The sequence below is a fragment of the Pantherophis guttatus genome, chromosome 5 (assembly GCF_059756535.1).
Source record: "Pantherophis guttatus breed Tessera chromosome 5, ASM5975653v1, whole genome shotgun sequence".
NCBI lineage: Eukaryota > Metazoa > Chordata > Lepidosauria > Squamata > Colubridae > Pantherophis > Pantherophis guttatus.
The window spans coordinates 57,326,270-57,340,007 of NC_142067.1; the positions used below are offsets into that span (position 1 = coordinate 57,326,270).

Sequence of the window (13,738 nt, forward strand, 5' to 3'; positions counted from 1 at the left end):
GGCACCCTTATTTTAAACCAAAGTTTATGACTAACTAGTGTTTGCATAGCTCCTAAAACTTTGGAGAAGTTAGTTTTTGATAATTTGAAATAGATCTGCCAGACTAGGTGAGAGTATAATGATATTTCTTTCTTTGTTACATCTTCCTCATTGTTTACCATTCATTACAATTTATACTGTCTGGGTCAGACAATACAGGGCCTTTTACACCTGAGCTACTGTTAGCACAGGTTATATGAGAGACTTACTAAACAAACCTTGTTTATTAAACTGGGGTGAACTTTGGGAACAACCCTGCTCAGATCACAATTTGTCCTGGTCAGGTTGGCCATCCCACTGGCTTTTTATTTACCTGTCTATGCAATAAGAACTTGGTTAATCATTTTATGGGCCATTTTTAGGAGATGACAGTTCTCCTATGAGAACATGAGATGAAAGATAATAAACCATGTAACAACTTTAAAAGCAGATTTTAAAAGCAGCAACCTTAGCTCCACTTTCCCCTTAAACTTAAGGAAGTGCCATTCTATCATGCAGCCCTTGTGACTTGACACAAATAGGGTTGGAGAATCTGTTGCTTCAGCTGATTAGCCCATTTCATTTATGCCAAGTGCCTGCATCAGGCTCTAACCTTTACCCATATTGGGCTCTTACGTTCTGTTAACTGAATGCAAGTTCAATTAGCAGAGAGCCAAAGGAGCAACATCTACATTTATATTGTATCCTTTTGCCATTCAATCACATTGCAGCAATTTGTACCAGAAACCCCACTGCATGACTGACATGATGTTGCTTGAAAAAATCAAATAAGACAAATAACTTCCCAACGGACAGAGACAGGCATTATACGCTTCAGAAAGTGGATTTATTTGGAACAAAGGAAGAAAATATTGAAGACTATACATACCCAGATTCATCCACAACTGGCACTTGGTCAAATCCCTTCTCTCTGAGTATTTCAATAGTCTTTTCACAGGTAACACTTGGCAGTACAGTTAGAGGGGCCGACAGGCGTAATTCCTGAACTTTCACATGCCACCACCTAGGAAATGAGCAAATATCACAATAGTTCAGGCACTGAAGAACAAACTGTATTGCATTTTTGCATACTTAAGCTTTTCTGAAAAGACTATATGGCAGAATATTGTATTCAAGAGTAAACGCAGCAGCTAATCCCTGACTGACTTCCAGGAAAGGTCATTTACACTGAATGTATGCTTCAGATATCCCTTTTATTTGCATTTTGTGTATACCATCACCATATCACAGTGTTAACAAACAGCCAAACAGGAAGTTGCATAGTTTGTATAGGCAGCTTATTGTTGCTGACATTAAAGAAAGAAATAGAGAGAAATAAAAATTATAATTTTTTAAAAGAGTTTCCTACATTCTCAGATGTGCCCTTAGCTATAGATATAGAGGCTTGTATTGCACAATGCTTACATTTAGCAAAGCCCATTTCCTTCTTTAAATAAGGAATACATATAAATGCTCATTAAGTTAATTTTATTTATGCATTTATTTATCAAATTTATATAGCTGCCATCTTACCAAAAGTGGCTACGGGTGGTACACAACCAGAAGATAAAACAACAATGGAAAAAGTTGTAGATATAAAGTGTAAATGTTCCATATTAACAAATATAAAAAACTAAAAATACAAACTGTAGGTAATGAGAGGAATCAAAATGGCCATCTCAACAATGGAAACCATCTCAGCAAGTCTCCAGCATCCCAGGAGCTCCAGACCTTGTAACGTTACCAGGACTTGACGGCCTTTCAGAATACCAAAAGGAGCTAATCTAACTTTGGAGGGAAGGATGCACCGCAAGGTGGGTACCAAGGCAGAAAAAGCATGTTTCCTGGCATCCACCAAACATAACTTGAACCAGGGGTGAAATGCTCCGGGTTCGGACCAGATCACCTGATCCGGTAGCAATGATGGCAGGTGGTTCGGAGAACCGGTAGCAAAAATCCCTGCCCCCCCCCCATGCCCAGCTGAGCTGCGTGATCATCAGAGGCTTTTTTTTTTTTTTTTACTTTTAAAAGCATTTTTTCTTCGGCTGAAGAGGTTGTAGAAAAAGTGCTTTTAAAAGGCTCTGACGATCAGGCAACTCAGCTGGGATTTTTTTTAAAATTAAAAAGAAAAATTGGCCACGGCCACCCAGTCACATTACCCCTCCACCAAGCCATGCCCACAGAACCGGTAGTAACAAATTTTACATTTCACCACTGACTTGAACCCTGGTTCAGACCAAAGACACATTCTGGTTCCCACTGTTGCCGTTTAGATGCCATGGGGAAATTCACAATCAAGAACTTTCACAACAGCACTTTCTTGTTCATATTCTCTAGCAACTGGCATGGAGACACGTATACCTCAGAACTAGCCATTAAGAATCTTCAATCTATGAATGAATTACTAGCTTCTAAAACTACAAGATTTTATATCTTGTTTGAAAGGATTAACTATCAATATTTTAAAAAGGCTCCTTTTCTGGCTTAAAAACTAACACTTTTATTAGAGTCTACTTTCTCAGGCCCATGAAGTATTGCCTTCAGCTGGTATGCACAGATCCAGGCTGAGAGAAAAGAAAAATTAAAGTATACCCATATACTTGTAGAAAGCAAGGAAAAAAACTAACAAGATGGTTACTAGCTTTAAAACTTGGGGAAACGTGACACATTTCATTAAACTATGACAGATCTTATCATCTCACCAAGGCTTCTTAATATCATCATCCTCTTCTTTCATGAATCCTCTTTGGATCATCCATTTGTCACTTAAAAACTTAGACCTAAAAATCACCAAGAAAGTAAGTCATGAACATCAATTTAGGTGATACCTGCTTTAAAACTAGCAGAAAAGATTTATTGGTTGATTCTCTCATAGATCAAACAAGCTTTTTACAGGACTGCTTCCTTTACTATTACTTCTCTCTGATAGTCAAAAACATTTAAAATCATCAATGGGAAGGATAGGCTGAGATGTTGAAAAGCTTGATTTTAGACTGCAAAGTAGAATGGAGCAGTAGCAACCTCTTGTTGCCATAGAGGTTAAACGCAACCACGTTTATTGGACCCGTGTCCTTCCTGGCTGGTACTGGCCACCCGGGAGGTTACACGAGGCTGGCTCCAGAGGATTATAAATGCTTCTTTGAGAGAGGGTTTCTTGCCTCCCACCTTGAAAGAGGCGGTGGTGAGGCCCATCTTCAAGAAGCCTTCTCTGGACCCGGCTGTTCTGGCAAATTACCGTCCGGTCTCCAACCTTCGCTTTATTGAGAAGTTTGTTGAGAGTGTGGTTGCGCAACAACTCCCGCAGTACCTGGATGAAACCGTCTATCTAGATCCGTGCCAGTCCCGCTTCAGGCCTGGGTACAGCACGGAGACGACATTGGTCACATTGGTTGATGATCTCTGGAGGGGTTATTCCTCTGTTCTGGTCCTGCTAGACCTCTCAGCAGCTTTTGATACCATCGACCATGGTATCATGCTGCGCCGGCTGAAGGGTTTAGGGGTGGGAGGCACCGTGTTGCGGTGGTTCTCCTCCTATCTCTCCGACCGGTCACAGTCTGTGTTGGCAGGGGGGCAAGGGTCAGTCCTCTCGCCGCTCCTGTTCAACATTTATATGAAGCCACTGGGTGAGATCATCCGTGGTTTTGGGGTGCGATGCCATCTGTACGCTGATGATACTCAGCTGTACATCTCCACCCCTGACCACCCCAATGATGCCCTCAAAGTGATGTCCCAGTGTCTGGAGGCCGTGCGGGTCTGAATGGGGAGGAACAGGCTTCGACTCAACCCTTCCAAGATCGAGTGGCTGTGGATGCCGGTGTCCCGATATAGCTATCTGGTGCCATCACTGGCTATTGGGGGTGAGTCATTGACCCCCCCAGAGGGGGCTCGCAACTTGGGCGTTCTCTTGGACACACGGCTGTCTTTAGAAGAGCAAATGACGGCCGTGGCCAGGGGGGCCTTTTATCAGGTTCGCCTGATACACCAGTTGCGCCCCTTTCTGGATCGGGACTCCTTATGCACAGTCACCCATGCCCTCGTCACGTCTCGCCTGGACTACTGCAACGCTCTGTAACAGGGGCTCCCCTTGAGGAGCACCCAGAGGCTCCAACTGGTCCAGAATGCAGCCGCGCGGGTGATTATGGGAGTGGCATGGCGCTCCCATGTAACACCTCTCCTGCGCGAGCTGCACTGGCTCCTGGTGGTCTTCCGGGTGTGCTTTAAGGTGTTGGTTCTCACCTTTAAAGCGCTCCATGGCTTAGGGCCAGAGTACTTACGAGACCGCCTGCTGCTACTGATAACCTCCCACCGGCCAATACGCTCTCACAGAGAGGGCCTCCTCAGGGTGCCGTCGGTCAAGCAATGTTGGCTGGCGGCCCCCAGGGGGAGAGCCTTCTCTGTGGGGGCACCCACCCTGTGGAATGAGCTACCTCCTGGAATACGACTGATCCCAAACCTCCGTACTTTCCGTAAGGCCCTGAAGACTTATTTATTCCAGCAAGCTGGCCTAGCCTAAATGGTTTTTTAATGGGAATTTTTAAATTTTATAGACTTGGGGTTTTAAATTGGGAGGCCGATTGATTTAATTTATTTTAGCTATCTTAACTTTTGTATTAATTTTGGCTGTCCACCGCCCTGAGTCCCTTTTGGGAGAAGGGCGGTATACAAATTCAATAAATAAATAAATAAATAGTTGAGAAGAAGCAACAGCCACATTAGAATGCGAAAACAATTTGAATTCAAAACCAAAAAGATGATCTGGAGCATGCATATGCGAGCATATCATTCCTGCACATCATACCTCCTGAAACCAAATCTGTTTTCCTGGGATTATGCCTATGAGCCCAGAAAAAGGTACAGCTACTTTAAGGATTTGCAGACAGGTGAGATGTGCATATCTAAGGAGCTACAAATCACCTTTCCCCCTTCTTTGACTTTGGATTGCTGGACAGCCGTATCTCAATCAGTGTAGGGAAGGAAGGCAGGGTACCTACATGTAGTTCCTGACAGAGTCAGGAAGGATGACAACACAACGCTGGCCTTCTTTTAGCTCTTGGGCTGCCTTGACGGCAACAGACATGGCACTACCTGAGCTGCCACCTGTCAAAAGACACAGGAGATTCTCAAAATTCAATTATATTGGAATGCACAGTATGAAGAGGAAAGAAAAAGTAAAGTGAGTGTGAGGCCAAAGCCTCTTAATTAGTAATTTAAGCACACTGAAAATTTGTTTAAAGCACTTCAGAGGCATGAAGATGCCTCTGAAGTGCTCACAAGTAGGATTTAGAGCTATATTCTTCTCCTACAAATCTTGGATAGCACTTAGGAAATCTGCACATTGACAGCATTTCCATTTGTCAATTGAAAAGGCCACACCGCTTGGATTCACACAAATTCTATGCCAATATATTATGACATCCTCGGTCTTAGAAAGACCTTGATGTGAATGAAGGGCAATACAATCTAAAGAACTGGCAGCTGTGGTTTCACATTATTGTGTTATAATAATATGCATGAGACAGCAAATGCCATCTCTGCAAACAAGAAGAAACAGTTGGAACATCTAGTTAGCTGCTACAAGAAAATCACACACTGTAAATAATGGCATGATAAATTAGCAAAATTGAGAACACTGGAACATCTGTAAGAAAAATATCATTTGCCTGCAAGCATGAACTGATGGGACCAAAAAATAGACAAAGTAATAGAAAATGGTCTAGGACTTTAGAATTCAAACAGACAACAGCTGCCACAAGGACCTCACACTTAACAAATATAAATGAGAAAATTTTTTAAAAAATGTCTGGACAGGGATGTAGCAGTACCTGGAGACAGCAGAATAGAAGGGAACTGGAGAAAATCACGAACTACAAAGATCTACAAATAGAAGTAGAATGACTGTGGCAAAAGACAGCAAAGATAGTAGCAATAATAGGCGCCTTGGGTACAATCCCAAAACATCTGGAGCACCACTTGAACACCAACAGCACTGACAAAATCATCATCAATCAACTGCAAAAGGCAGCTTCACTTGGAAGAGCTTATATCCTGGGATGATAACTTTCTTCTAATATTTGAAGTCACTAATATTATTTTTGACTAAATCCTTCTCGCTCACTTAATGGCGTAAGCAGCATTTTACAGACTTTATAGCTCTCTACTTATAAGAACTGCTTTAAATGATATGATGCATATTGGATGATTTGCAGAAGTAGACTTCAGTAAAATCCATGGGATCCAAATTCACTGTTTCCATTTTTCATAAAAACTGTCTGGTATGGAAGTAAAATGCAGCAACTGATATCAAGAGTAAAAAGGTGGCCACAATCCTATTATTGTCTTGACTACAAATTATACTATGCTTACCACATAGCAGTCCTTCTTCTCTGATTAGCATGCGTGAGAAGGCAAAAGATTCCTCATCGTTACACTTATACCATTTGTCTACCACCTAGAAGGAAGAAAAGGCACAAAAACATTATTCTAGACCTGTTATTTCATACAAGTCTTCCATTGGTACTAGAACTTAGAATCATAGGGCTGAAAGGGACCTCGGAGGTCTTCTAGTCCAACCCCCTACTCAGGGGCAGGAGATCTTATACCATCCTGGTCAAATGGTTGCCCAGTCTATTTTTGAGAACCTCCAGTGATGAAGCACCCACAACCCTAGGAGGCAAGCTAGGGATAACCAGAATGTATTCGATATGACAGAAAATGTATGGAAAGGAGGAATGGATTTGGCAGTGGATTTTTAGGTCCACTGATACAAATTTCAGGAAAAAACATTCTCTAGATCCAATAATACAATTAAATTAGAGTACAATTAAAATACAGTAGTCCAGGGTTTTTCCCCTATGTCGAAAGAGCACCTCATGAATCCTTAAATATTCTCATTTAAGTACTTTGCAAAACCTTTCTGAATCTTCCATTTTTTCTGTGCTATTCACTTCCAGGAAGTCTAGCCTATCTACACAAGCTACATAAAGCAAGCAGAGTGCTCTTAAGAAAGAGCACCTAACTCATGTTTTACTATGAATAAGTCCGGTTATAAATATTGGAAAATCCCTGTAATAATAATTTATCTTCCAAAATTCAGAAATTGACAAAAGTAGGAACAGATCTGTTAAAGCTCAGGAATCAAAATAAAACTTGAATATCACAAAGATTAAAGGCTAAGTTTGAATCAGAGAAATAAGAAGGAAAAAAGATTAGTCCTGCACTTAAGAATGAAAGGGATTTCAATGAGGGTCACACTAAAGCAGTGTTTCTCAACTGTGACAATTTTAAGAGGTGTGGAATTCTGGAAATTGAAGTCCATACATCTTAAAGTTGCCATGGTTGAAAGCAATGAAGGATATATATATATATATATAAAACCTTCCTTACCGATCTGTCCAGAACTGTGGGTATGAAATCGTATCCAATACCTTCCACTTCATAAGTTGTCTTGTCAGTTACGTTTAATTTTTCAGGCTCCGCTAGGATAGATCCTTCAGGATCAACACTTACAATCTGCAGAGCAATTTGTTATTTAAACAGTATTTTGATGTTAAACATACAGATATTAAAAAAACAATTAAAATAACAGAAATAACTAAATCAAAATTACTGCATAACTGGTGCCTCTGCAGGCAATTGGGAAATGTCTAAGCTGAATAATGGAACTTTTGGTACTTCAACTTAAAATTTAAGTATTGTGCAAGTATTCCATTTTTCAGTCTGGAACCATAAATAAATAAAAATCAATTGCCCTTATTAATTTGATATTTGCATAATTCCATGATCCAGAACAATTTTTAAATAATTGTCCTAAGAACAATAATTTAAATAAAAGTTCATATTGGATAAGTGCTATGCCAGCAGCTAATGTTAAGACAAAGGAAAGAAATTACAAAAAAATATACGTAAGATACACCATGAATGTCTGTTCACTCATTTAATATGATTGCAAAGCTACTAGGTTCTGCCATGTGGTAACATGTCATAGTATTTCTTTTGGTGCTTGAAGAAGAAGTGTAATCATTATAGGAATGGACTGAGCATACATGCAGTCCAAATTCTCTGCAGACACATTCTCATGGCTAAATGTAGCAAATGAACTGAAGAGCAATCAGGTTTATAAAAAGTAGTTATCTCAATAAACGTGATTTCAATCATGCAGGATAAAACATTTTATTTGTCTCTTGTACAGTTGGCATGGAGAAGGAAATACCCTTTTTGAATCACCTGCCATTTGCAGAGTTTGTAAGAGTGCCTATAAGGTAATCTACAAGGGTATGTGTACATGTGTTTACACACACACAGACACCCCTATCAGTAACTTAAGCAGTGAACCCGATGTTCTTCTTTGGGACTTACTGTGCATCTAGGGCACTTTTCCTTGATTTTTCGGGCAATACCAGTGATGGTGCCTCCTGTCCCAGCTCCAGCCACAATCATGTCTACTTGACCTATTGAAGAGGCAGAAATAAATATTTTACCAATATTAAAAAGCTGTATCTTGATGAGCTATAACAAACGTTTATCATGCTCTTATTTAAATCAAGATGGTTTTTCATTAGTGACTCTGAAAAAGAGGAAACAGTAATGAATGTCTCATGTTCCTATTATGTATTCTGAAAGCTATCACTGGAAGAGAAGTAGCTGCATATTTGTCACTTTACTACAATCCATGCTTCATCAGCCTATCAATGTTGATGAGCATTTCATATTTTAGATATTTTATGTATAAGAATATTCTGACCTACTTCTTTTTCCGCTCATACTTTACTCAATATGTCTTATATAAATTGTGGCAATTACAGGTAGTCCTCAACTTACGACCACAATAGAGCCCGAAATTTATTGTTAAGTGAGAAATTTGTTAAATGAGTTTGTTCCATTTTACAACTTTTCTCACCACATTTGTTAAGTGAATCACTGCAATTCTTAAATTTGTAACACAGTTGCTAAGTGAATCTGATTTCCCCATTTTTGCTTGTCAGAAGATCGCAAAAGGGGATCACATGAATCCAGGATGCTGCAACCGTCATAAATATGTGTCAGAATGTAAATCACATAACCAAAGCGATGCTGCAACGATCCTAAGTGTGAAAAATGGTCATAAGTCACTTTTTAAAGTGCCATTGTAACTTTGATCAGTCACTAAATGAACTGTTGTAAGTTGAAGACTACCTGTATATTAACATTGATTGATAAAGCAATCAGTTCTTATTGCATCACATTTTATAATCAGCTTGTAAATGCAAGAATGAACATTTCACTCACTCAAAACTCTACCCTCTCCTTACATGATTTCTGCCTTTTCTCTCCTCCTGTCCAGCTACAGCTTGGGGATGTATAATATTCCTTTCTATCTCATGAAATAATGATCCACAAAAGCTTATGCAATAATATATTAGGTTATCTTTAAGGTGCCAAAAGAATCTTCACTTTTAGGCTCCTAAGATTCAAACTTAGCCTTTAATCTTTGTGATATTCAAGTTTTATTTTGATTCCTGAGCTTTAACAGATCTGTTCCTACTTTTGTCAATTTCTGAATTTTGGAAGATAAATTATTATTACAGGGATTTTCCAATATTTATAACCGGACTTATTCATAGTAAAACATGAGTTAGGTGCTCTTTCTTAAGAGCATTCTGCTTGCTTTATGTAGCTTGTGTAGATAGGCTAGACTTCCTGGAAGTGAATAGCACAGAAAAAATGGAAGATTCAGAAAGGTTTTGCAAAGTACTTAAATGAGAATATTTAAGGATTCATGAGGTGCTCTTTCGACATAGGGGAAAAACCCTGGACTATTGTATTTTAATTGTACTCTAATTAAACTCTTAGGCTGCAACTAGAAAGTTCCTGTAGTTGCTAACGTAAGATGCAAAGATCCATCTTCTAATTTTTGGTCAATTTTTTGCAAAAGAAGCCTGTATTTATCTCATTTCCCTGACACAACTAAATTTATTTTGGATTTGTTCCAAGATACTTGAGTTCCTGTCCCCTTATCAATTTCATCTATTAAACATCTCCATGCACCTTATTTAATTTAAATTGCAACATGAAGTTTAAAACAATTTCCCAATACTTCAGCTAATAAAACTAAAATAAGTATTCTAGAAGTGGGTTCACTTAAAAAATCTAAGGTAAAAATTGCTTTACATTAGAGGTGGTCACACTTTAAAACTTATTTGGAAGAAGTGCTTTGGGTCTTGCATGAAGGCAGCACTTTCTGCTGGTCATGAAAGGAGCCCAATATTTTTCAAGTTTGGTGACACAAAGAAACAGATGATGTTGCTTAAAGAATTCATTCAATAACACTAAGACAAGTTTTAAAACAGCAACACCTTCCTTCGGGTTCACAGGGAAACTTGAAAAAGGTCCCTGGGCCTGTGAAAGGTTCAAAGTGCTTCTTCTGACTTATTTTCAAAGCATGTCTTACACAGAAGCAAAAAAAGGACTTATTATGTAAGAGCTCCCTCTACTGGTTTCCAGTTAGTAACGGAATTAACATAGTCTCCATTTGGTGATCACAAGTAGAGTCACAGGAAATTTGCTTGCAAATCTAGGCATTGGCCGGGATTTTTTTTTTTTATTACTGTTTATTATTGTTGACTTGTGAATAGTCACTAACCAAGATAGTTACTAAATGAGTAGCAGCTGTAACTGGATTATTTTTTTTCAAAATACATTGAGCCTCCACTTCCTCCACACCCCAAAGTCATGTTTCAAAATATGCATGGGCTTCCCCAACCATGTCCTCACACTATTTTTAGTAATGTTTAAAGGCTGATGTATTTTCTAAATTGGCCACTGCATATGGGAAACTCAGGCTCCTCTTTTATACAACATACCAAGCTATAATATCATTTGTATGGGGTTTAGTATCTCATTTAAACCAAATCCAAATTCTTGTTTAGCTATAACGCTTCTACAGCACTCTTTGGTATTCTGCCATCTCTTCAGTCTGGATCATGAAATAGGGGTATCAGATACATCTTCTGTATATATGATTAGCATGTACACTTGTTGCAACTATCTCATTAAGTAGGCTTCAACTGAACCTGCTGCACGCAAATACTATTCTAAGAATAAATGAGGCAAAAATGGAAAGATCTCCTGGCCCCAAAGCTGTAGCATGAATGGGGCATCTCCGCCCACAAAACCAATCCGGTTTATTGGCCATGCCAATATGGGAATCTGAGCCTTCCTCTTTGCCCCAAAGCAAGATCATAAACAAACGCTACCAGTTACAGAAAAATGTCCCCTGTATCATGGGAGTACTCAGGCTGAGGTTCAACGCACAGCTACACAGGTACTCAACTGAACATTGCCCAACAAGGTCAAGTGAGGTTTAAGAAAACCCTCTCTTCATGGTGAACTCATAACATTCAGCAGAAAAAGGAAGATGGTAAAAGTTTGATTTGTGGATTGTGTATGTGTGTGCAAGAAGCTGCTTTGATATAGATTTGCATTGATTTATACACAAATGAACATATATACACACAGTACAGCTAATTTGCAGTATAGGTTTTAGACACCTATTTTGGAGTATTGTGATTGCGGAACATATTCTACCTTGAAAATCTATGATTCTTAAATCTGTTTTAAACTATCTACGAATTTCAATAATTGTTCAGATCTAAGCTTTTTGGAATTATTTTTACATCTTTGTTTTAAGAAGTGGAATGAATAAGTTACGTGTGGAAGTAACTTGGCCACTGGATGAGTCCTACAAATTATCTGCAAAAGTAAGTTGCCTGTTGGGCTGAATGCTCTCATGTTCTTATTAATCAATCTCTCCTAACATAGCTTCAGTTTCCTAAGTAGCTCCCATTTCCATGACAGAGGTGTTTGTAAAGCATAAAATGTACCTTCACACTGTTGAAGAATCTCCTCTGCTGTTGTGTCATAATGAGACAAGGGGTTGCTGGCATTGCGGTACTGTGTAAAAAAAAAGAGTGAGAGATAATGGAGAAAAATTTAAATGGCTTGAGTTGCTGTTTTATTTCCTTTGGCTTTTTTATATCCATGCTATTTTTTTGTTTTGCTGTAGATTTATTATTTATATTAATCTTCTGGTGGAAAAATTGAAAACCAGTGCATCAGAAAACAGAAAATAAAGTAATGCGTTTAACATTAATGTACTAAATATCACGAAGAAAACCAACTAACTCAAACATCAAGCACAAATTTCCTTCCTTCCTTCCTTCCTTCCTTCCTTCCCTTCCTTTCCTCCCTTCCCTTTCCTTATATGTAGAGTAATTGCATTATTATATTATATTGGAAAAAAGATTATATAGTCTGCTGATCCTTATGTGCCAAGAGTGTTTCCTTTTTAATAGCTAAAATCCTATAAAGCAGGTCCATCTGAGAGAAAGAGGTTGCACAAAAGTTCACCTGAAACCAGTTGAACAGGTGAATAGCAACCAGTTTCACCCTATTAATTTGTTATGATCTAAGCAGTGATTGGCCTACATGATCTGCAGGGAGAGACACAAAGCATCAGTGGATAATAGAAGATAGCATGTTTCCTATTTTTATTTTCTATCCATTGATACCAGTTTTCCCAAGTTGAGTAACTTACTACCTGTAAGGTAAGTGCCTTTTCCTCTCATTCTATTTCTTAATATACCAGTATTTTTTCCTGCTTTATATTGGCAGTGCATGAATAAATTAAAAGAATCTATTTTCCACAGTGAAGCCATTTTTCTTGTTCAATAAGTTACCTGATCCAGGATATGGGAGTTGGGGATTTCATTTTTCAATCTCCATGCCACTCCAACATGCGATTCTGGAGAATCAAATCTAGCAGTTGTTGGAGTCCTCACAATTTCAGCCCCAAGGGCACGTAGCACATCCACCTATTTAAGAACAACAATCAAAATTAGCCAAAATGTCTATGCCTGGGCATAGGCAATGCTTACGCAACTGGAATATTAAAGTGGTTGCAGGCTTGGAGCCAATTCAAAAGCAAATGTTGTTCCAGATCGGCTATTCTAGCTCCGTTAACAAAACTCATGCAGAACCTTATGAAATGTTAAGATGGCAAGTTGAGTCTAGCTTTCTCACACACACCACTGCTGACTTAAGATGCCTCAGTAAACTAATGCAACCATGTGTTGATCACTGTGATAAACAGCTCTGACCTTTTCCATGCTCATTTTCTCTGGCATTACAATAATACAACGGTATCCTTTCACTGCAGCTGCCAAGGCCAGTCCAATTCCTGCAACCAAGAAAAATGTCACTAAAAAAAGCCATACGTATACCAAGAATAAACTACCTAGCCTCCTCCAGCCTTCCCAGTCTCCCTGTTAATCCTTGGTGCTGATACTAATGGGATATGTGGTATAAAACGTCTGGAAAGGTATCACTCTACCTGTTCCCAGTTACGCATTGGTAGCAGGCTCTCCCTGTTTGAGTTAAATATGGTATTTTAGGGAGAAAGACCTATAAAATGATATAAAACTATATAAAATGACCATCCTAACAAGATATGATAACGCTGCCAAAGAGCCTGTATTCCAGGGTTTATGCTTTATGTCCTACCATTATGAACCAGCTAGATCCCATAATGATAAAGAGAGAAAGAGATGTCTGAGCTGTAAGGCAGACTTTTCATATATCTCTATCTATGCATATGTTTTTCTCTTGACCTACCTACATGGCTGAATGGGATTATAGTCCCAAACTGTGTATGCACCACTTTAACATTCCCTCATCTCTTCGCAAA

The 13,738-nt window shown here is 38.9% G+C and overlaps 1 protein-coding gene across 2 annotated transcripts in view; it reads right to left on the minus strand.

Moving 5' to 3' along the window:
- Positions 1–13,738, minus strand: part of LOC117669452 (cystathionine beta-synthase-like protein) — a 33,670-nt gene that overhangs the window by 5,685 nt on the left and 14,247 nt on the right. For both annotated transcript variants that reach the window (XM_034423918.3, XM_034423917.3), the window contains 9 exons: positions 13,152–13,231; positions 12,732–12,866; positions 11,877–11,946; positions 8,374–8,465; positions 7,402–7,527; positions 6,382–6,466; positions 5,010–5,115; positions 2,721–2,798; positions 908–1,042 (listed from right to left, as the gene is read on the minus strand). In XM_034423918.3, coding sequence (XP_034279809.1) covers positions 908–1,042; positions 2,721–2,798; positions 5,010–5,115; positions 6,382–6,466; positions 7,402–7,527; positions 8,374–8,465; positions 11,877–11,946; positions 12,732–12,866; positions 13,152–13,231 — 907 coding nt within the window. The remainder of the gene's footprint in view (positions 1–907; positions 1,043–2,720; positions 2,799–5,009; positions 5,116–6,381; positions 6,467–7,401; positions 7,528–8,373; positions 8,466–11,876; positions 11,947–12,731; positions 12,867–13,151; positions 13,232–13,738) is intronic.